At 33.2% G+C, this 22,153-nt stretch overlaps 2 protein-coding genes across 5 annotated transcripts; both read left to right on the top strand.

Moving 5' to 3' along the window:
* Window positions 1-1,900: 1,900 nt before the first annotated feature.
* Window positions 1,901-6,811, top strand: LOC112802699 (uncharacterized). The gene is made up of 11 exons (XM_025846026.3): window positions 1,901-2,464; window positions 2,638-2,724; window positions 2,821-2,994; window positions 3,401-3,489; window positions 4,122-4,210; window positions 4,316-4,419; window positions 4,512-4,614; window positions 4,709-4,784; window positions 4,871-4,976; window positions 5,452-5,983; window positions 6,554-6,811. The coding sequence occupies exons 1-11, from the start codon at window positions 2,164-2,166 to the stop codon at window positions 6,645-6,647; spliced, it is 1,755 nt and encodes a 584-aa protein (XP_025701811.1). The 5' UTR covers window positions 1,901-2,163; the 3' UTR covers window positions 6,648-6,811.
* Window positions 6,812-15,728: 8,917 nt separating this feature from the next.
* On the top strand, window positions 15,729-21,538 carry LOC112802698 (protein CHUP1, chloroplastic). Of its 4 annotated transcripts, none has more exons than XM_025846023.3 (9): window positions 15,729-16,236; window positions 16,378-16,445; window positions 16,700-17,422; window positions 18,070-19,389; window positions 19,488-19,619; window positions 19,902-20,083; window positions 20,161-20,272; window positions 20,748-20,891; window positions 21,239-21,538. In XM_025846023.3, exons 1-9 carry the CDS (start codon window positions 16,152-16,154, stop codon window positions 21,347-21,349), a joined length of 2,877 nt encoding a protein of 958 aa, XP_025701808.1. In that variant the 5' UTR covers window positions 15,729-16,151; the 3' UTR covers window positions 21,350-21,538. The 4 variants fall into 4 exon arrangements, with proteins under 4 accessions (XP_025701808.1, XP_025701810.1, XP_025701809.1 ...); XM_025846025.3 differs by having other exon boundaries at window positions 21,180-21,538; XM_025846024.3 differs by having other exon boundaries at window positions 15,825-16,236; window positions 16,703-17,422.
* Window positions 21,539-22,153: the final 615 nt, after the last annotated feature.

Below are 22,153 nucleotides of genomic sequence, written 5' to 3'. Positions count from 1 at the left end.
TGCATAATATATAAATTTTGATGTGTAGTATAAAAATTTTCGAAGACTACATACTTAGAACATTGACTCACCCAACTAATAAAATACATTCGCAACAAGAATTTGTGTTATGTGCAAAGATTTGTGTGCTATGTACAAAAATAAGTGTGCTATGCGTAAAAATATTTGTGCTACATCGATTTGTGTTATGTGCAAAATTTTATATGTTATGCTTCGAAAATTTGTGTGCTATATCAACAAGTTTTTGTACTCTTCAACAAAAATTTGTATAATGCAAAAACACAAAAAAATAGTAGTAATATATACATGCTTTTTTTTTGGTGGACTTTGTACTAACTTAATTAGATTTGGTTACAAAAAAAAATTTGTACATGTAACATCACTCAAAATTAAATATAATGTAGATATAATAGTAATGTCAATGATTTAAATAATTGAAAAAATAATCAAATGACATGACAATTACACTCCATCATCATGATTTGGACATTATACATTTGAAATTTTTCACCTGCATTTTTTTGGGGTAGAATTTAAAATGAAAAGAATGTGACAAATAAATTGTTCATACAAATAGTAATATTGTTTAAAAGTGTTTTTATCGAAACAAAATTGTAAAAAGTATGTTGGAGACATGATGCTGTCATTATCCTTTTATTTGGAATTTTTAGTGTTTCAAATTGCTATTTTTATGAGTTGTTTGATGTTTTGTTTTGACATTATATTTATATGATACTCTTAGCCTTATATATAGTTAATATTGTAATCTTTTCTTTAAAAAAAACTGTTATTATATTTTCATTAAACTCATAAGTTGAGTGATGAGGAATTAAGTAGATTGATAAGAAATTATTATTGTAGGTTATTCCTTTGAAGTGTAATGTTTTGAAATTTGAGATAATAAGTAATTCTGAAATCGATTTTTTGGACTTGAGATACTCTTAATTCTTAAACTCAGTTTTTAAAAACAATGCTTTTAGAGAAATAGTCTAAAACAAATTGATATATAAATTTTAAAAAGAGTAAAATATCGTTTTTTTCTTCAACGTTTGGGTAAGTCTCAAATTGTTCTTAACATTTCAATCGTCCTATTTAAGTCCCTAACATTTTAAAATTGACTCAATGTTGTCCTGCCGTTAGGAATCCGCTAACAGAATTGACGGCAGGACAAAATTGACACGATTTTGTAACGTTGGGGACTTGAATAGAACAAAAACATTGGGGATAAAAACGATACATAGAAATAAATTTTAATTTTATATTTCAATAATATTAATTTTTTACTGTATATAATATTTAATTATTTTTTAATCACATCTAAGTAAATTACACTTAATCACACTACTTTCATTCTAAATAAAATTTTTTATATTAACTTATAATTTTAAGTGTAAAATTATAAAAAATTTTTTATTTAGAATGAAAGTAATGTGATTAAGTGTAATTTACTTAGAGATGTGATTAAAAAATAATTGAATACTATTATAGTAAAAAATTGATATTATTGAAGGATAAAACTAAAATTTATTTCTATGTATCGTTTTTTGTCCCTAACGTTTCAAAATCGTCTCAATTTTATCTCACCATCAATACCCTAAAGGTAGGACAACATTGAGTCAATTTTGAAACGTTAAGGATTTAAATAGGACGATTGAAACGTTAGGGACAACTTTAGAATGTTGGGGACAAAAACGATACTTTACTCTTTTAAAAATTTGTAAAAAGTATTGTATTTTATTAAACAATAATAAAAATTTATTTGTTTAATTTTTTATAAAAATTTAATATAAAAATTAATTTGTCTAGGAAAATAAAATATAAAAAATTAATTTGCTGATCAAATTTTATTGAAGATTAAAATATGCTATTAAGAGTTCCTTAAAACTGATTTATAGAAACTAAGACAGAATTTATCCTCCTTGTGCAGCAGGAGTGGGCCATAGTAGCATAGATTGGTTTGGTAATGCTTAATTGTATTAGATTCGATTATCCCTCTGGCTCTACCACGCCACCCCCGCACTCCACCAGCTGAGCAGCTGACCTTCACCTTCCCCATCTCCATTCTTATTTTCGAAGCGAAAACCAAAAACTCTGATAACAACTTCCCCAAAATTCCGCAAACCCAAACCCCAGACCCTAGCTAGCCCGTGTTCAAAAAATAAAATGTATTCTGCCACTTTCTCCCGTCGCTTCCTCTTCCACCCCTCCAACACTAACACTAACACCTTCTCCCGTCGCCACATTCTCTTTTCTTCAAATTCCTTCCGAATCCCATTCCTCTGCTTCTTACGACCCTTGCATCCACTGCGCACAACCACTCGCTACCACCACCACCGCCATCTCTCCGCTTCCCTCGCCTACCACACCAATCTCTCCCTCTCTTGGCTCTCTCCCCCTGACGACGACGAGTTCCGCGGTTGGGCCTTCCTCGAGCATCCGGCCCAGCCCAAGCCTACCAACAAGGGTATGTTTCCTCCACCTCATCGGTACACCACCCAATTCTTAATTATGATTATCAATAAATTGCGACAGTGTGTAATTACGCTTGAATTTTTAGTCGCTGTTAGTAATTTTAATAGTTAGGGTTTGATGGGGAAGAAAGTTAAGGTGTGAAATTTGGCGTTGACTTGCCTGTAGGGTTTCCTTCCTATGTGGTAGTAGGCATTGGGACTACGCTTGCTGTTCTTGTTGCTCTGCTTGCTACGCTCTCTCTAACAAGGAAAGGTAAATTCTTGTTATCTGAGTTGTTTGTTCTATTGGTGAGTGATGATTTGGGCAGTGAATTTCAATTTTTGAAGTCTCTGGTTGCGTGTAATGTAGGATTCAAGATTCAATTCAGAGATCAGATGCATGTTTTGCAAGGGAAATGGAGTACTGTCAAGATTCAAGATGATCGAAACAAGACTGCAGAGTTTGAGTCGAATAGTGAGAGCAGTTTGACTACCGAGGCAGCGGAGGAGGCTGTCCCTGCCCCTGTTACTGCCCCTGAAACGGGTACTTCTTCTAAGTATAGTTTGCCTGTCAAAATTACTGCGATGATATTCCTCTTTAATGTGATCTAAGGGCTAAGGCTTTAAGTATATGTCTCGTGTATGGTGCTGTTGATTTCTCCTATAACTAGGAAGCTATTCTGATTGCTATACTAAGATTTTCTATATTGCTTTCATTATTTAGAGTCTGTTTGTTTCAGCTTTTTTTTCTGACAAAAGATTAGCTTTTTTATTAAAAATATCACTTTTCACATATTTGTATAAATTTATAAAATAATCAACAGTTCCAATAAAATTCAGTTTTTTTTTTTTTTTTTTAATATAAAAAGCTAAGAGATTTAAAATCACGTTGTGTATGGTGTTACCTATGGTGGTATCTTGAAATGTCCTAATGCTTTGACTCTTATCAGCAACACTGGAAAAGCTTGATCGTATTATAGTTCCAGTTTCTGTGGATGCTACACAAGAAGAAGCATTATTAGTCTTAAAGACTTTGAAGGTTGGTTACTAGAAGCATGATTTTTGTTATGAATCCAGGAGACCAGTGATACTTACTGGAATGTGTTACTTGCCAATACAAGTGCAAGATTACTTCATTGTTCATGTAAAACCGTTATGGGAACTTGGAAGAACTTGAAGTGCTTAATCATTTTAAATTAAACCATCATTAATGGGAACCTGGAGTCCTGGATGCATTTAAAAAATTGTTCAGTTATGCACCAAACCATGTCAGCTAAATATAAATTAAGATCCACAAATATTGTAAAGTTTTATTATTATTACCCTATGAAAATTGTGTTTTGAAAAGGTCAAATTCGACATGAAGTGTAATTAGTTACCTTTTTTAGTTACTAGTATTGAAATCTTGTAAACATTGCAATACTCATTTAAGTATGGTTATTGTTGTACTGATGTCTCTAGTAAATGTATGCTTATAAAGTGATAAAAATCAAGCAAGAATAGAGGCTAAGGTCCAGGGAAATGCTCATGTAGACAGTATGCGGGCAGGTGCTATAATAATTTGTTATAAATTCATAAATGATAAGATTACACCCTGATTTAGAGTAAGATTTATCATGTGTGTCTATATTTAAATAGTATGAATATTGTGGACTTTGCCAATTTGTGTAGATAATTGATGATGATGTTGAAGCCTGTCAACTATGTACCAGAAGAGAGTTTGCCAGATGGCTAGTTAAATTGAATTCTTCTCTTGAAAGGTTAGCTCCCGAGGCATGCACCGATTTTGAATTCTTCTTTCAAGAAAAATTTATTGCTTAAGCATGGCCTGACATCGATTGAAAGTTATTTCTGTGTCTTTCTAGGAACCCCAAACACAGGATTGCTCCAATTATATCACTTTCTGAGTCCGTAGTTACTGCATTTGATGATGTCAGTGTGGAAGACCCTGATTTTAGATCCATTCAAGGTAAAAACTGGCAGAACATTACTTCATATGGAAGTTATTTTTCTTACCTGCTGCAGAAGTTTGAATTTTTCCTTCTTAATTTGAGGTTAAAGCCTTAGCAGAAGCTGGTGTAGTCCCCAGCAAATTGTATTCAAAGGATAATTCTGGTTCTGGTGGATTGAACAGCAAAGATAACATAAATTTTTGTCCTGATAGGTAAGTATCAATTTGTATGAAATCCATATTATACATTTTATAATAGACAAATTCAATTTTCATTTTTACTGATTCAGATATATGTATGCTGCAGATTCATCTCAAGACAGGATCTAATCGACTGGAAAGCTCAGTTGGAGTATGAATTTTTTTCTGGAGTTACTGATCAGGTAGGCCGTTTTCAAAATAATAGTGTATGGAGTTTTGAATATATTCTGTTTGTCAGCTCTAAAAACCTGACTTGTTTACAGTCCAGATATCAATTAAAAAAGCAGGCTATATGGATGTGAAGGAGATCACTTCACCTGCAGTGTACATGGACATGTTGGCAGGAGATAGTAGTATACTCAGAAAAGTTTTTGGTATAATCCCTCAGGCGTTTTGTATAAGCACTGATGTTAATCTTCTTTTCTCACATTGACTGTTACACAAATTTGTCAAGTATATCAGTTTTCCCTACAGTTTTATGTACAGTAAAATATGGTCATTTTATTTCTTTTGAGAGTTTGAGCTTAGGAAATTGTGACATGACATTGATCACTAGAAAAGATTCATTATTTCATTTCATTGAAGATCATATTGCAATTTTTTTTTGTTTACATAGTTATACTCTTTTAAAAATGTAAATTCTTATGTGTTCTCGTGATGTCAACTGTAGAACAATGTAGAACTGTAGAAAACTAGAAATATAGTAAAAATGAGAGAAACAGCATTCAGCTCAGAATTTTCTATATCCAGCTAATGCTTACTCGCTGTCAATTATTATGGTTATGTAACTGAGTGCTAAAAAATGTGTAATAATCATATGAGAGCTCTATTTTGAACATACTGTTACAGGACAGAGCAAGCGATTTCAGCCAAACAAACCATCATCAAACGCACAAGTAGCAGTGGCTCTGACAAGTGGCAGGATGAAGGAAGCAATTTCTGCTGAATTGTCAAGAATAGAAGCTGAGAATTCTGTCAGGCAAGCTGAAGCAGAAGAGATCAGGTTTGAGCTGCTTAGCCGAGGAGACATACAGAAGTTTTGGGATCAGAAGTATAGTGAGGAGAAAAATCGAGGTGTTGATCTAGAAAGGATTTATCATGATGCAGTTAACACTTTGGAGAAAGAAAAGAGTAACCAAGATAAGATATATGCAGAATATTTGAAAGAAAAGGTGGCGATGGATTGTCAGAAGCAGCTGCTACTTAATTTAAAGAAAGAAGTTGATGAGATATCAGAAAGGCTTGCATCAGAGAGAGTCATATATCTCGATGAAAATCAAACTGTACAGAAGTTGCTCAGTGATTTAAAGTCCAAGCATGAAGAAATACTTGACACCAAGTCCACACTGGAAGCTGAGAAAGAAGCTCTTCAGATTCTTAGGTAATTTATGACTTCTGGCTTCCCCTCATACATATTACCCCACTATTGTTGTGTTTAAACTTGTTTATGTTCGAAACTCCTATTTCATTTATGTCTTTTTAAATTACAATCTCAAAACTTGTAAGCTTTGCAAAGCCAGAGAAAGAGAGGTAGGACAGTTGGTAGTGTGCAATCACATTTCTAATTAGTTGTCATAATTTATTTATTTCTAGTGCTATTCAGTTGTTTGGTTTGGGGCAACATTATTTGAGGTTAAAAATTTTTCGTTTACTTAGCTACATATATTTTGAGTTTAACTTTTTCTTGAACAAAGCGTAAAATTTAGAGTATCGCTGGTGCAGAATTTGCGAAGGGCGATGGTTAGGTTTCTGCAATTAATGTTGCAGCTACCATCTCTTGATGAAACTTAGTTGTTTCTCTTATACATAAAATATAGAACAGAGCATTTTAGAACTTTGATTTGATGCACAAATTAGTTATGAGTTCTGCTACAATATTCATGGTATAAATTGTGATTTCTATTTTGAGTTGTATGCGGTGATAGTCTGATGAAGAGACCAAATGTTGCAGATCATGGGTGGAGGATGAGGCAAGAAGAAGCCAAGCTCGCGCAGCTGTTCTTGAAGAGGTGGGAAGAAGATGGAAATGGGATGACCAAGTTTGAATGGGTACATGTCCTGTGAGAGTGTAAATTACTATAATTCTTCTGTTTGCTGAAAGCAGAAATTCATTAGCCTATCAAATTCTAAAGAAAGAACTTTGCACTTTTTGCTGTGTTATCATGTCTGTATAAGTATATCAATATGCAAGTCATTTGCAGGGTTTTAATTGTGGGCCTTTTGTTTTAGGCACGGCCAGTCACTACGGCTTTGTTTGGATATTGGAAAGAAAATCAAAGCAAAGAAAATAAGAGGAAAGAAAATGAGAAGAGAAAAAATAGAAAGAAAAATAAAATTATTTGTGTGTTGTTTGGATAAAGAAAAAATAGATGAAAATAAAATAGAGAGAAAATTTTCTTTTGTTTAGATAGAAAAAAATGTGAGAAGAAAGAAAATTATAATAATATAAAATTACATTAATATTTTTATCTATATAAATTATAATCTATTAATAATAAGAGATAAATGTGTAATTTTATTAATGTTTGCTACATTTTTCTTTATTTTCATCTCATCTTTGGAGTGAAAATATTTTAGTGGATTTGACATTATTTTTTTCTTTTTACTTTATTTTTTCTTCTCATCCAAAAAAAAAACACTTTCTATCCATTTTCTCTTTTTTCATTTTTTTTCTTCTTTAAATTATTCCAATCCAACAATGTGCTTTCTCTTGGTTATTCGAAAAATAAATAAATAAAAGTAAAAAGGTAAGAGAGAAGAGGGAGGGAGGGGGGGGGGGGGGATTACAGTTGTATTCTGTTATAATATTGGCAAGTGGGTGATGTGATTAAAGAGAATTCTAGTTACCTCGTCGTCTTTGAATGTTCATTGCTTTGGAAGCAGCATGAGATTTTATTTCTATTGTAATATCATGCTAAGTGAAGATTCTCAATAGCCTAGAGAAGGGAAGTGAATTTATAGTCTCTTTTAAATTTAAATATTTTAATTTTAAATTGGATTTAAATTAAAATTTATGTTGAGTCAGCAATATTGATTAAGTAGGACACAATTTTATTGTCTCATATCGAGTGAAAACAGAAACAGAATAAGGAAGAGTAAATGACACAACTATGTATTTTGGTTCAATTACTATGTGCAATGAGGTTTATATTTAGTTTTTACCATAAGTGTGGTGGAATTTTCACTATCTTTCTCAAAGTTAACAACCACCAATTTCAAGAGTTCTACCAAATCCTCTTATGAAGGACAAATTAACCTTCTATCCAAACTTGATTTGGATAAATTCACTCCTAAATTTTCAACCACTAAGTGCTCACCTAACTTAGTAAGGAAATCTTATCTGGATCATGAATATAAAATAAAAATACAAAAGAGATTAAAAATAATTTTCTGACTTTTTTCTACGATTACTCTATTTGACTTTTTTCTCAATGACTTTTACTAATACTTTACATGTTTGCTTTTTTCTATTGAATGAAAAAGAAAGAAGGATAAAACTGAAAAACAGAAAATTCAATGTAAAACCATGAAGAAGGTTTAGCTCAAAAGCTATGAAGACCCAAATATTGTACTTACTCTCCTTGCTTCAATGTCTAGCCGTTTACCCTTTTAAATAAGAGTAAAGCTTCCAAAATTTGAGCTTGATTAAACATCTTTAACTTTGTTCTTCTTCTCCAAAAATTAGAGCAGAGACACAGATGAGAGATGTGACAATAATAGTGATTCATGGTTTGTAGAGTTTGTCTTAAATCCTTACCTAATTGCTTCTCTTTCTTCCTTTTTCTTTGACTTCAATAATCTGACCCATTGATTTATTCTTTGATCTCAAGTTTCAATTGTGACCTCTATTTTCTTCTTCTTATCCGAAAATGTGCAGCAAAAAGAAGAGTAGCTTCAACAAGCTAGAGTTCTTGCACAAGAATGGGACTGTTATGCTGATATGTCTTCCGATTCAACCTTTGATTTGATTTTTGCTTTTAGTACCAACATCTGACCTTTTTTTTTCCTTTTTTCTCTTTGATGCTTAGGCTTGGTGATTACCATTTTCATTGTGATGGAATCCTAATCTGCACATACCTTTTTATTTGTAAAACTTTTCATCATTGATTTAAAGTTAGTCACATGGGTTATGATCAGAAGAGAGAAGAGTGTTTGGTTAGAGTGTTGGACACATTGAATATGGGCCAGAGATGAGAACAAGTGCTAGCTCTTGGGAGTTTTAGGTTTGTTTTACATATTTTGATTTTCTGCACAATGAACACATACATCAACTACACTTTTAGACTTTTAACCCAAATTATAATGTTAGTCATTATCAAATTATTATTTTTGATTTTTCAAATTCAACAATTTCTTTCTTAATAACAAACATTATTTAAGAAAATGAATTGTAATTAAAAGAAGTGAGAAAAGTTAATGATACTTCTCTTTAATGTTCCAACTTCATGTGGATCTCTCCCTTTCTTTCATTCAGATAGCTCCCCCTAAACGTGTGCTTTTTCTTAAAGGTAGTGTCAATAATTTTCCTAGTATCCACAAATTTACTAGAACATCTTGGTCTACCAAATCTTTCAACTTTAAAGCCAGCCTAATAATACATTAAAAAAAAATTTAATAAACTAACAATTCTCAAATCAATGAAGTAGCTCCAACCAGCCATAAAACAGCTTTAAACAGAACCAAATAGTACCAAAAAGTATAGTATTTTCTAACAACATTCATCATTCAATTCATTTTTTATTTTTACTCTCTCTTTTGTCATTAAGAAAATAAAAATGCCTACACAGAAGGTTTTGTTAGGCACAAAAATTTAGAAATTCAAATGTAAATCCTACCAGTCAAGTTACAGTCATCCAAATAAAAACGTGTATCAAAAGATCATAACACACACAACAGAGATAGATTATATACAACAGTAGAGACAATGGACTAGACATCAGATCCCTCATCCGTGGTTTTCAAGCAACTTTCACTAATGAAATTTCTTTTCCATGGAGTCTCTTGACACTAACGTCATCAACTCTGACCGGAGCAACTTGAAATGTCATATTTTCTCTCAATTGAACCGATTCTGGCTCTAGCACATGGGTCACATCAAATGTGTCATTCTCAAACTGCAAAATGTGAAATATATCATGCAGATTCGAAAGGTGTGGCGATAAGGCCATCTAGTAAGCCACTGGCCCAATCCTCTTTAGAATTTGAAACGGACTAATGTAATGAAGGTTTAACTTCTTTGTCTTTATAGTTCTACCCACTCCCGCAGTTGGAGTAACCTTCAAGAATACATGATCGCCCTCTTCAAACTCCAAAGGCTTACGCCTCTAATAAGCATAACTTTTTTGACGACTCTGAGCAGTAAGGATTCTCTTAATCTGTTCTGTGGTTTTTACCACTAATTCAGAACCCAACAAACTTGATTCTCTGGCCTTATACCAACACAACGGAGATTTGCACTTTCTCCCACACAAAGCCTCGTACGGAGCTATTCCGATGCTTGCATGGTAACCGTTATTGTACACAAACTCCACTAAAGGTATGTAACAATCCCAATTAGCTGGTTGATCCAACACACACGCTCTCAACATATCCTCTAGAGTTTGAATCGTCCTCTTTAATTGGCCATTGGTTTGAGGATGGTATGCCATGTTCAAACACAATTGGGTTCCAAATGCCTTCTGAAAGGCTCACCAAAATCTCGAAATGAATCGGAGATCCTTATCCGACACTATGGTCGTAGGCACTGCGTGTAACCTCACTATCTCCTTGATATACAATCTCGCCAGTTTCTCCAAAGAATAGTTCATACAAATTGGCAAGAAATGAGCAGACTTTGTCAACCAATCCATAATTAGCCACACCGCATCATATCCTGCTCTAGTCCTCGGTAAGCTCGACACAAAATCCATAACAATACCTTTCCGATTCTATCATGGAATCTCAAGTGGTTGCAACGTTTTGGATGGCTTTTAGTGCTCTATCTTCACTTTTTGATACGTAAGACACTTACTGCCATATCATTTTTTATTTCTGGCCACTAGAGCATCTGTTTCACGTCATGGTACATCTTGATAGCTCCAGGGTGAATTGAGAACCTGCTCATGTGATCCTCTATCAACACTTTGTGTCGCAAATCTCCTATGATTGCTACATAGATTCTCCCCTTATATCTTCAAATTCCCTTTCTGTCCTAGATAATTCCTCCCCATTCTCCTTGCCCAATTTTTTATAGCTCTTGATCATCCTGCTGAGTTTTCTGAATGTCAGCCTTGAAGTTGCTAGAGATATGCACCTGGTTTAAGCAAACACTTCCAGCCACCTCTCTGACGCCCAATTTAAGATCTGCAAACTTACTCAACAGCGATTCTTTCTTAATCATCATCCAAGCAATGCTTAGAGATTTTATACTCAAGGCATTTGCCACTAAATTCGCTTTCTTCGGGTGATAGTTTAGTTCAAAATCATAATTCTTTAACAACTCCATCCATCACTTCTTATGCATATTGAGTTCTTTCTGATCAAAGAGATACTTCAGGCTCTTGTGATCAGAAAAGACTCGAAATTTTACTCCATAAAGATAGTGCCTCCACACTTTCAATGCAAACACAACTGCAACAAGTTTCAAGTTATGAGTAGGAGGATAATTTGCTTCGTGTGGCCTCAACTGTCACAAAGCAAAGGCCACCACGTTCTGGTGTTGCCTCAGCACACACCCTAAGCCCTTCAATGAGGCATCAGAGTATAATTCAAACTATTCATAGGATTCAGGCAATACGAGCACTGGCGCTATAGTTATCCTCTCCTTCAGAGTCTGAAAACTCTCCTCACATTTGGACGTCCATACAAATAACGTATCTTTACGAGTCAACTTGGTCATAGGCAAGGCAATCTATGAGAAGCCCTTAATAAATCTTCGGTAATACTTAGCTAAGCCCAAGAAACTTCTTACCTCTGTCACGGTTGTTGGCTGTCCCCATTCAGTCACTGCTTCAACTTCAGCAAGATCCACTGTTATGCCTTCTCAGCTTACCACATGCCCTAAGAACTTCACTTCTTCCTTTCAAAACTTGCACTTAGAAAGCTTTGCATAGAGGATTTGTAAAACTATTCGCCAGTGCTCTTCGTGCTCCTTCGCATTCTTAGAGTATATCATAATATCATCGATAAAAATCACAACAAACTTGTCAAGGAAAGGTCGAAATACCCTATTCATGTAATCCATGAATATAGCAGGAAAATTTGTCAACCCAAAGGACATCACAGTGTACTCGTAATGACCATAACGAGTCATGAAGGCTGTCTTAGGAATATCTTCCTCTCTCACCCATATCTAATGATAACATGACCTCAAGTCAATCTTGGACAAAACATTGGATCCTTACGTACAATTGATCCATCAAGTCATCTATTCTCGGTAAAGGATACTTAATCTTCACCGCCACCTTATTCAATTTCCTGTAATTCCCACACAATCGCATACTACCATCCATCTTCTTTAGTAACAAGACAGGTGCCTCCCACGAAGAAACACTTGATCGAATAAATCTCTTATCCATCAATTCCTCTAATTGACCCTTAAGTTCTGCCAGCTCCAATGGCATTATTTTATACTGCATAATTGAGATTAGTCATGCTCCCGACACTAATTCTATTTACAAATTCTCTCTCTCGAGGAGGGAGAAATTCAAGTATTGCATCGGGAAATACCTTGAGAAATTCATTCACTACCGGAATTTGATATAAATTTTATTTATCTTCTGACGAGCTAGCGGCTAACAACACATACTCCTGACACTCATTCTTACTATAATTCACCATCACAAAGTTCAAGTAATAACTCCAAGCTATTACCGACCCTTCTAATCCTTCAGACAAAAGTTGAATAGAATGTTCAAAACAGTATAGCAACACATGATGATTTAACAACCAATCCAAGCCCAAAATAAAATCAAGTCCATTCAAAGGCAAGCATATCAAGTCATAAGCAAATTGTCTGTTACATGATTATGTGCTAATTGCTATACTTGAATTACTTGTTTGTATTGCTTGTGTTTGTACAACTGAGAGGTCTCTCATGCTAGTGTTGGTTGACGTGAGGGATGGTGCTGGTTTTGGTTATGATACTGTAATAAATTGTAAGTTGAAAAGTTTGGAAAGTTGAAAAAGATGAAAAATTGAATTAGACTTAATATCCCCTAAGACAGTTGCCTAATTCATGGATTAGTGAAAACTTAGGGTGAATAATTGATGAAAGAAAGTTTAAGATGCTTAGTGAGTTCCTATTATAATGCATTGTATTTATTTGACACTTTTACTGTATTGGGAACCCATGTGTTAGGGTTCTCATTCTATATATATCTCTTGTTCTTCATATGTAAGTTCAGGTGCTCAGCAATAAGTTGTAGTTCATCTGAGAGATGGCTAAGAAATTTGGACTCTGTTTATATTTTGTTTAGACTCTCTCTGTACTTGTTTTTAAAAAAAATATATTATGTATTTATTCCTTTTGAAAACTTGATTATAGAGGCATTTATGTATATTTTAGGAGAGATAGGAGATATTGTTATCAAACTTATTTTAAATTCTGTAACTCTAGCCGGCCTAAACTTTGTAGGTCGCGACTAGTGGCTATTTACTATGTTATATATTTATATCCTATCTTTATTCTGTTATTCTTTAATGTTTTACTTTATATCGCTTTTCGAATACGCCTTTATCTTCTGTTTTATCGATGCAAGAGTGTTATCCGTTCGCGATTTATTTAACTCCTTTTCAGACTTCTCGTCTAATACTTTCTGCAATTATACATATGTAGATATCATAATTTCACATTGAGAGTCGTACCACCTTATTATCATTGACTTATAACTCAAGTATAAGGATCTGAATATTAGGATGTTACACAAGTTATTTGCAACTTATGAAAATATAATACATTTTTGTTATTTTAGTTACATTTTTTAACTCTTTTTGAGTAGTTTGTTTGTGAGCAATCTTACATGATTAATAAATTTTATTATTTTTTCAATACTTGACTAATACTAAATTTTAAAGATTAAATTCTAAACAAAAAATACTAAATCATAAATCCTAAACTCCAATAGTATAAAAATAAGATGTTGACTCAAAATATTGACTAATATTAATAAAAAATTATTAACTCCTAACATTTTTTTATTTATTATTCGTGTCTTTCAAAATTTTTTTGTTAACAAAATATATTTTAAATATTATTTTATTAATTTATCCATATAAAAAATTATTTTTTAATTATTTTTATGACGATTACAAATTTTTTGAGTATTTTATCTTCCTTATCTTTCGGAAGAAGTTTTATTAGCCTAGACATTTTTTTTTAATTTAATTTGAATATATTATTAATATACTAGTATTTAATTACATATCGTTATATCGTTAAATTTTGATAATTATTTTTTATATTAATAATTTAAATGATCATATAAATGCATGGATGTGATTGGACGTGTAATAAGTTTTACTTCATCAAAATTATTTTTTTTTGTTGTTTGTGCTCTGTAGGAAGGAAAAATGAAATTCTTTCGGTTTTTTTCTTGTCTTCGTTTACAGCAAACACACTAAGTCACTAACACAGGTATACCTTTTATTGTCAGGCCCACACCAACAAGGCAACAAATGGCTTCGTCTAGCTGTCTTCTGGTATATGTTTCTACTTGTCAATGCTATAATACGATTTTCTATCTGTAATACCATCCACTTATGCTTTTGCATTGATTTGGAGGATTGTGGGTGTTTGGGGAAATTCTCTGTCGTTTTTCATGAACGGATCGGATGCGAAATGACAATTCTGGGTTTTCAGACAACATCGTTAAGTTGGTCAAGCTTAGTAGCAACTAGCAAGAAATATACTACAGCAGAAAATTTCCCACACACACGAATCCTATTATTATTATTATTATTATTATTATTATTATTATTACACAAAAAATAGCTATTAAATTAACTATTATAATCATAATTTATTTGTGTATAGATATATGTATTATTTAATTTATTTTTAATTTATATGTGATATTATTATTATTATTATTATTATTATTATTTCAGTTTTGAATACATACTCCTTAAACAACTGAGCAACCACAACCAAGAAATGTTAGTTCAAGAGAAATGCCAAAAAGATTAACAATGTGATGTGGACTTGGGAAGAAACATAATAATGGAACGGGCACTTTTTCTTTTGCATTCTTTTTCTTTCTTGCCAATGTCCAATAGCTTCCATTTGCTTTAGTCCACCGAGTAAAACTTCACGCTTTACTTTACTTGATCATATCTTGGTTTCTGTATTTAGCTTTTCTATCCTCAATTCTTATTTCTTTTCAGTTAAAACCCAATTAGACCTTGCCGATAAGCTGCTGGACCCACCTGTTCCGAAAATAAATAAGAAAACTTCTATTCTATTCCCATTAATCAGACAAATAGAAGTCCCTTGATTATGAGATTTTATTTGTGGGTCCTTTGTCAAGTGCAAGAACACAAAAGGTTTTTATTAGATTTTATTTTGTCATAACGTCTTTTTTATCTTTGTTTTCGTGAGAACAAAAAAATAATCATTGAGAACCAAAGTTATTATTTGTATTCAATGTTTTCACAAATAAGTTATACACTTAAATTTATTTATTAATAAAAATACATAATACATATATAATTATTAGAGTTAGCTCTTGATCTTGTCTTCAAATACAGACTAATGACCATTTGACCAATTTAATAGATTGAATGGTTGAAATTCAAACACATCAAAATTATTATCATTCTTATTATTCGGTATAAGACATCCCAATTAACTAATGAAATTTTAACAAAATAAAATACTAAATAACAAAAAATCCAATAAATAAAATTAATTATCAATAATATGTAAATACATAGGAGGATATTGGTTGGAAAAATATACAATATCAATCATGTGTGAATGCTGCATTAAATGATGTACAGAAACAGAACAACATATTTCTCATTATAGTACTAATTCAGTAATTTATCTTAGAAAAAATAAAAAAAAAATACTAAAGTAGAATTAACCTTAAAATCAAGAATTATGGAATAAGCAAACCACCAAATAACAAAGCCACTGCGGAACATGTCTGCATTTCTAATTTTACTGTCACTAGTCGTTTTCAGTCTTGTTCTTCTGCCTGGCTTTAACTATGAATATTCCTTTTGAGAAAAAAATAAACATTAAAATATGTATATATATGTATATATTTGTCAATTTATTGGGACTAACATTGGCCTCTAGTTATTGGTGGTTGCTGTTTCTCTTAGGAAGTTTCATAAACCTGATAAGATGATAAACCCAATTGTGTGTATCTGCCATTGAAATATTATTCATATAAATGAATCTTCTAAACATGGGTTGGGCTTAACTTAATTCTCTATCATATAATGGTTTGAAAATTTCAGTTATGGAGGTTCTGGAAAATGGGTGGTGGAGGGTGGTTCTTGAAATGGGTTTCGTGTTTAAACTATCGATGCAAAATTAAGGTATTTCAAACAGCTAAAGATTCATGATAGTAAGGTTAGGACTTGTAGTTGCTGCTTCACTTGCAGCATATACAGTTAAGCAGCTGAATGTTAAAGGCTCAAAATCAGGTACTTGATTTTCTTATTCACTAATCTTTTTTTTTTTTTTTTTTTTTACTTTTAAATAATAATATTTTGGGATTCATGATTCATATTTGTTGCCAATCGAATTTAGGATTATAAGATTGACCCTATGAGTTAATATCTCAGAACATGGTGAAGCAAGAAGTAGAAAGCGTCAAGGTGAGGGCAAAGAAGCAGAGCTCGATAAGAAGGATGTAAGTTTGTAAAGAAGAACTTCATCATGTTTTTAATTGAAAATAATCAATCTTATGTTAATGAAATGATAATAACTTTTTAAAAATTTAGTGTAGTTTTCTTGGATTAGTTAAACAGAATAGACTAATTAAATAACGGAATCAAGTGTATTTTTTTTTTATTAATGCACTCTCTTTCATGTTCATATCAATTGGCCAAATAAGAACTTTCCTTATCTTTGTTAACTTTGTTTCTTTGGATGTGTTTTTTTTAGAAGGAGGAGGAAGAGGAGAAAGAGGAGGTTAAGCGAATCAGCAGCATAATTAACAGAGCTAACGACTTCGAAGATGATATTTTACCAGAATTCGAACATCTCCTATCGGGAGAGATCGAGTTTCCCGTACGAGGCGAGAAAGACACAGTTTATGAACTAGAGATGGCGAACAATGCGAGCGAGCTAGATCGGTTGCGAATGCTTGTTAAGGAATTGGAAGAGAGGGAAGTGAAACTCGAAGGAGAGTTGCTCGAATACTATGGACTGAAGGAACAAGAATCGGATATCGTCGAGTTACAAAGGCAGCTGAAGATCAAGACAGTAGAAATCGATATGCTCAATAATAAGATCAATTCATTGCAGGCAGAGAGAAAGAAGCTTCAAGAAGAGCTTGCGAATGGAGGAAGCTCGGCCAAAAGAGAACTCGAGGTAGCGAGAAACAAGATCAAGGAGCTACAGAGGCAGATGCAGCTTGAAGCTAACCAAACAAAAGGACAGTTGCTGTTGCTTAAGCAGCAAGTTTCTGGTCTTCAGCTGAAAGAAGAAGACGCGGTGAGAAAAGATGCAGAAATTGAGAAGAAACTCAAAGCTGCGAACGATTTAGAGGTCCAAGTGGTGGAGCTTAAGAGAAGAAACAAAGAGCTTCAACATGAGAAGCGAGAATTAACCGTTAAACTCAACACGGCCGAATCCAAAGTCGCTGAGCTCTCGACTATGACAGAGGTTAGAGTCCTAAAGATACAGTTTCATATTTTTGAAGCTTTGAATCACCAAAACCTAAGAACTCCCAGTTGAAAGCACCCGAAATATCAATGGAAATCAATCATGCACCATTACATGTATGTTTTGTTTGTGTTGTCTTGAACTATGCCCCTTACAGAAAATTAATACTGGTGTGTCACGTCAAATAGTGGTAGGTATGTATACACTAAAATCAACTACCAAATCTACCACTCATGCAGAATATGTGTTGAAATACAAAATGTTACATTGAAAATGAATTAAACAACACATGTTATAACTGATTTGGTAGCTGAATTTCAGTATACATATATCATTTTTTAGATTAAAATAGACATTGTTTTAATTTTACTGGACCAAAAGCACAAAAAGAAAATATAGGAACCAAAATAAAAAAGAAATAATAGTGAAGCCAAAATGTAATGTTTAAATTCATTTCTTCCTTCTGCACTTTATTGGACTATGTTTCATTAATGTTGAGCTTATTATTTAACGAAACATATAATATTTCAGAAGAAAGTTCCTTTGAAAAGCTATGTAAATTCGTTGAAATCTTCTATTGTGAAGGTAATATGTTTTAGTCGTTTTTATGATGAGTGTAACCTTATTTTTAAGAACGTTACCTACAGAGTGAAATGGTGGCCAAGGTAAAAGAAGAGGTGAACAAAGTGAGGCATGCAAATGAAGATCTTCTAAAGCAAGTAGAAGGACTTCAGATGAATAGGTTCAGTGAAGTAGAAGAGCTGGTATACCTTCGTTGGGTTAATGCGTGCTTGAGATATGAGCTCAGGAACTACCAAGCACCCCAAGGAAAAGTATCGGCTCGCGACCTCAGCAAAAGTCTCAGCCCGAAATCACAAGAGAAGGCTAAGCAGCTAATGCTAGAATACGCCGGCGGATCAGAACGTGGCCAAGGCGACACTGATCTAGACAGCAACTTCTCCCATCCTTCTTCCCCAGGAAGCGAAGATTTCGACAACACCTCAATTGATAGCTCTACTAGCAAATATAGTAGCCTTAGCAAGAAAGCTGGCTTGATGCAGAAGTTGAAGAAATGGGGTAAGACCAAAGATGATAGTACACTTTCCTCGCCGGCTCGATCTCTTTCTCCAAGAAGGATGAGTATGGGAGTTAAGCCGAGGGGTCCGCTGGAGAGCTTGATGTTGCGAAACGCAGGCGATAGTGTAGCCATCACTACATTTGGGCTAAGGGATCAGGAAAATAATTCTGATTCTCCTGGAACTCCAAACAATAATGATTCCCTGAATTCTGTTGCAACTTCATTCCAGTTGATGTCTAAGTCAGTAGTTGAGGGATCAATGGAGGAAAAGTATCCGGCGTATAAAGACCGGCACAAATTGGCGTTAGCCAGGGAGAAACAGATCAAAGAAAAAGCTGACAAAGCAAGAGCACAAAAATTTGGCGATAACTCAAGTTTGAGTGGCATGAGCAAAGAGAGGTCTATAACTCTGCCACCGAAACTAACTCAAATAAAGGAGAAGACAATTGTTGCTGGCAGTACCAATGATGAATCTGAAGATGGTAAGAGCGTTGACACACAAAGCATTAGCAAGATGAAGCTTGCAGAGATTGAGAAAAGGCCTACTAGGATACCTCGGCCACCTCCTAAACCAGCCGGTCGTCTTCCGAGTGACACAAATCTGACTCCTTCTAACGGAGTACCATCTGCTCCGCCTCTTCCTCCTTCTCCTCCAGGTGCTCCACTGCCACCACCGCCACCTCCTCCACCAGGAAGCATATCGAGAGGAGCAATGGATGGCGACAAAGTTCACCGAGCTCCAGAGCTAGTCGAATTTTATCAAACATTAATGAAAAGAGAGGCAAAGAAGGATACTTCATCACTGTTAGCTTCTTCAACAAGTAATGCGTCTGATGCAAGGAGCAACATGATTGGTGAAATTGAGAACAGATCATCATTCCTCTTAGCTGTATGTTCAAGGATTGTTTCTTTTAAATTTTTAATCTCTTTTGCTACTTTCTTATTGAAGTCAGAACAGATTTTGAAATTTTGTTTTTTGGGATATAGGTCAAAGCTGATGTAGAATCGCAAGGTGATTTTGTCATGTCCTTGGCAACTGAAGTTCGAGCAGCATCGTTTTCCGAAATCGAAGACCTTGTTGCCTTTGTGAACTGGCTAGATGAGGAACTTTCCTTCCTGGTATACATATAATGTGTCATGCAGCATCAAGAATTAATAGAGAAAGTACAAGGAACAACTTCTAGTTAGCCGATATTAATCAACTTTAGGTTTAGGTTTATAATTTAGGATTTAGAGTTTAGAATTTAAGATTAACAAAATAATTATAAAAAAATTGGCTAATGTTGGCGGAAAAAAAGTCGGTTCTCTATCATTACTCGAATTAATATTAGGCCCCGTAAAACCACTACATGGAAATAATCATGCAGCATGATATTAACTCTTTTTATGTGTTATGCCAAGGTTGATGAACGAGCTGTGCTGAAGCACTTTGATTGGCCTGAAGGGAAAGCCGATGCACTAAGGGAAGCAGCATTTGAATATCAGGATCTGATGAAATTGGAGAATAAAGTCTCAACCTTTGTCGATGATCCCAAACTCTCGTGCGAAGCGGCTCTAAAGAAGATGTATTCTTTGCTTGAGAAGTATGCATCTTTCTGAGATGAATCAATTCAAATCAATCGTTGCTTGAAAACTGAATGTTTTGTTATTGTCCCTTCAGAGTTGAGCAAAGTGTATATGCACTCTTACGCACAAGAGATATGGCTATTTCGCGGTACAGGGAATTTGGTATCCCTGTAAACTGGCTCATGGATTCTGGAGTGGTGGGCAAGGTATGTTACCTAGTCTCTGTTGTAGTTCACAGTTCAATGCACATTGCTATTATAGTTATATTATCATCAAGTTATGTGTATGGAATACATTGCAAGTGTAGCCGTATACGGATTTGCAGTATCCGCATAATATTAATCTACCAAAAATAAATAATTAACACATAGGTACATAGATCCTTTTTCAACAAAAATAATATTTGGAAGCTATAATTTGGGTGCCATAACTGACTTTTATTTTGACATTTTTTAATGCATTCATTTTTTTTATTTTATATTTTTAATTATTATTGAGATAAATAAATAATTTTAAATATAATAAATATATAATTATAAATATTACATATAAAAAATTATAAATATTAAGTTAAATAAAATAAATTTGTATTATTATCTTTTTAGTATTATTTTTGAAATAATTTCTTGGTTTGATGGTCGTTTGACACGTAACTTAAGTGATAAAACATCACATTTGCAGATCAAGCTTTCTTCAGTGCAATTGGCAAAGAAGTACATGAAACGTGTGGCGTCAGAGCTTGATATATTATCTGGACCTGAGAAGGAACCAACAAGAGAGTTTTTGGTACTGCAAGGTGTTCGTTTTGCTTTCCGTGTCCATCAGGTAATCATAGCTTATTTTGTTTCCGTTTCTGTTTACAATTTTACATGTGCTGAAGAGGTTTATTACATATGGATCAACCTTCTCTAAAATATGAAAATTAATAAAATAAAAAAATAAGAGCCTAATTATTTTTAAATAAAAATATTAGATTTAATAGATAATATAAATTATAAATTTAATAATAATTAATTTATTATTTTAGAGCATCTTTTTTATTAAATACACATTTTTCATTTAAATAGGTGTCAAATTTTCAAAAAATCTAACAAACTTCTGTTTAATTTATAGGATAAAAATAAACATGTTCCGATGCAGAAAATAACGGTGGTGGGGAAACTCTCTTTCAGTTTGCAGGTGGCTTCGATGCAGAGAGCATGAAGGCGTTTGAGGACCTCAGGAGTCGCATCCATACACCTCAAGCAGGTGAAGATATTAAACCAGAAACACAGGATTCTTAGCCCCCATCAGTAGCTGCTTCTCTTACAAAGTTACAAGTGTGACCTTTTAATCTTTGTATATTTCTTTTTTTTTTTTCATTTTCACTAGCGATTATACATATTGGATATTATACTACAAGGACAATAATCTATCTATTCTTAATATATAAAAGTAGATATATAAGCATGCACCATATTATTTTTGAGACATTTATTTTCTTCTACTAATACCATGTCAGCAATATTGCTTACTTGGCACAACTTTAGAATCAACCACTCAATTCTTGCCAAATCAATTATTATTTTCAAATTAGCAAAAAAATAAAATATTCAAATAAAAAATTAAAAATAGAATCCAATAAATTTGTAACCTACAAATACATTGAATTCATATTCCTATATTTATTATATCTTACCGTTAGAAACAATACAATAAATTTATAACTGCAACAATTAATTTATTAATTTTTATAAATAATTCACTAAAAGTAATAAATATCCATATTACAAATGTCATAATAATATTATTAATTATAATAAATTTTACGTTATAAGTATTTAAATTACATACCATTTAAACTATATATATGTCTCTTATCACTATTCTTTCACATAACATCAAATTTAGCACAAAAAATTTATTTCCGAACTGCACATTTCAAATTCAAACTTACTCAATATGGCATCATTCTTTCAGAGCAGAACGATTAGAAATCGAATAACTATCCAAGATCTAATGGCCATGCAATGAGAATCTGATGATCAGGTATGACAAAAAAATCACAACATGCATCATACATTCATACTTACTCAAATACCATATAC

The sequence above is a fragment of the Arachis hypogaea genome, chromosome 5, assembly GCF_003086295.3.
Source record: "Arachis hypogaea cultivar Tifrunner chromosome 5, arahy.Tifrunner.gnm2.J5K5, whole genome shotgun sequence".
NCBI classification, from domain to species: domain Eukaryota; kingdom Viridiplantae; phylum Streptophyta; class Magnoliopsida; order Fabales; family Fabaceae; genus Arachis; species Arachis hypogaea.
The sequence above is the reverse complement of the archived record's forward strand: the minus strand, read 5'-3'. Positions and strand labels throughout refer to the sequence as shown.

Excerpts from the sequence above, each read along its gene's own strand:
- LOC112802699 (XM_025846026.3), top strand. The coding sequence starts at position 2,164 with ATGTATTCTGCCACTTTCTCCCGTCGCTTCCTCTTCCACCCCTCCAAC. Across the intron at positions 2,995-3,400 it reads TGTTACTGCCCCTGAAACGG|CAACACTGGAAAAGCTTGAT; the intron begins GTACTTCTTCTA and ends GACTCTTATCAG. Across the intron at positions 4,211-4,315 it reads TTGAATTCTTCTCTTGAAAG|GAACCCCAAACACAGGATTG; the intron begins GTTAGCTCCCGA and ends GTGTCTTTCTAG.
- LOC112802698 (XM_025846023.3), top strand. The coding sequence starts at position 16,152 with ATGATAGTAAGGTTAGGACTTGTAGTTGCTGCTTCACTTGCAGCATAT. Across the intron at positions 20,084-20,160 it reads ATGTATTCTTTGCTTGAGAA|AGTTGAGCAAAGTGTATATG; the intron begins GTATGCATCTTT and ends TTGTCCCTTCAG. Across the intron at positions 20,273-20,747 it reads ATTCTGGAGTGGTGGGCAAG|ATCAAGCTTTCTTCAGTGCA; the intron begins GTATGTTACCTA and ends TCACATTTGCAG.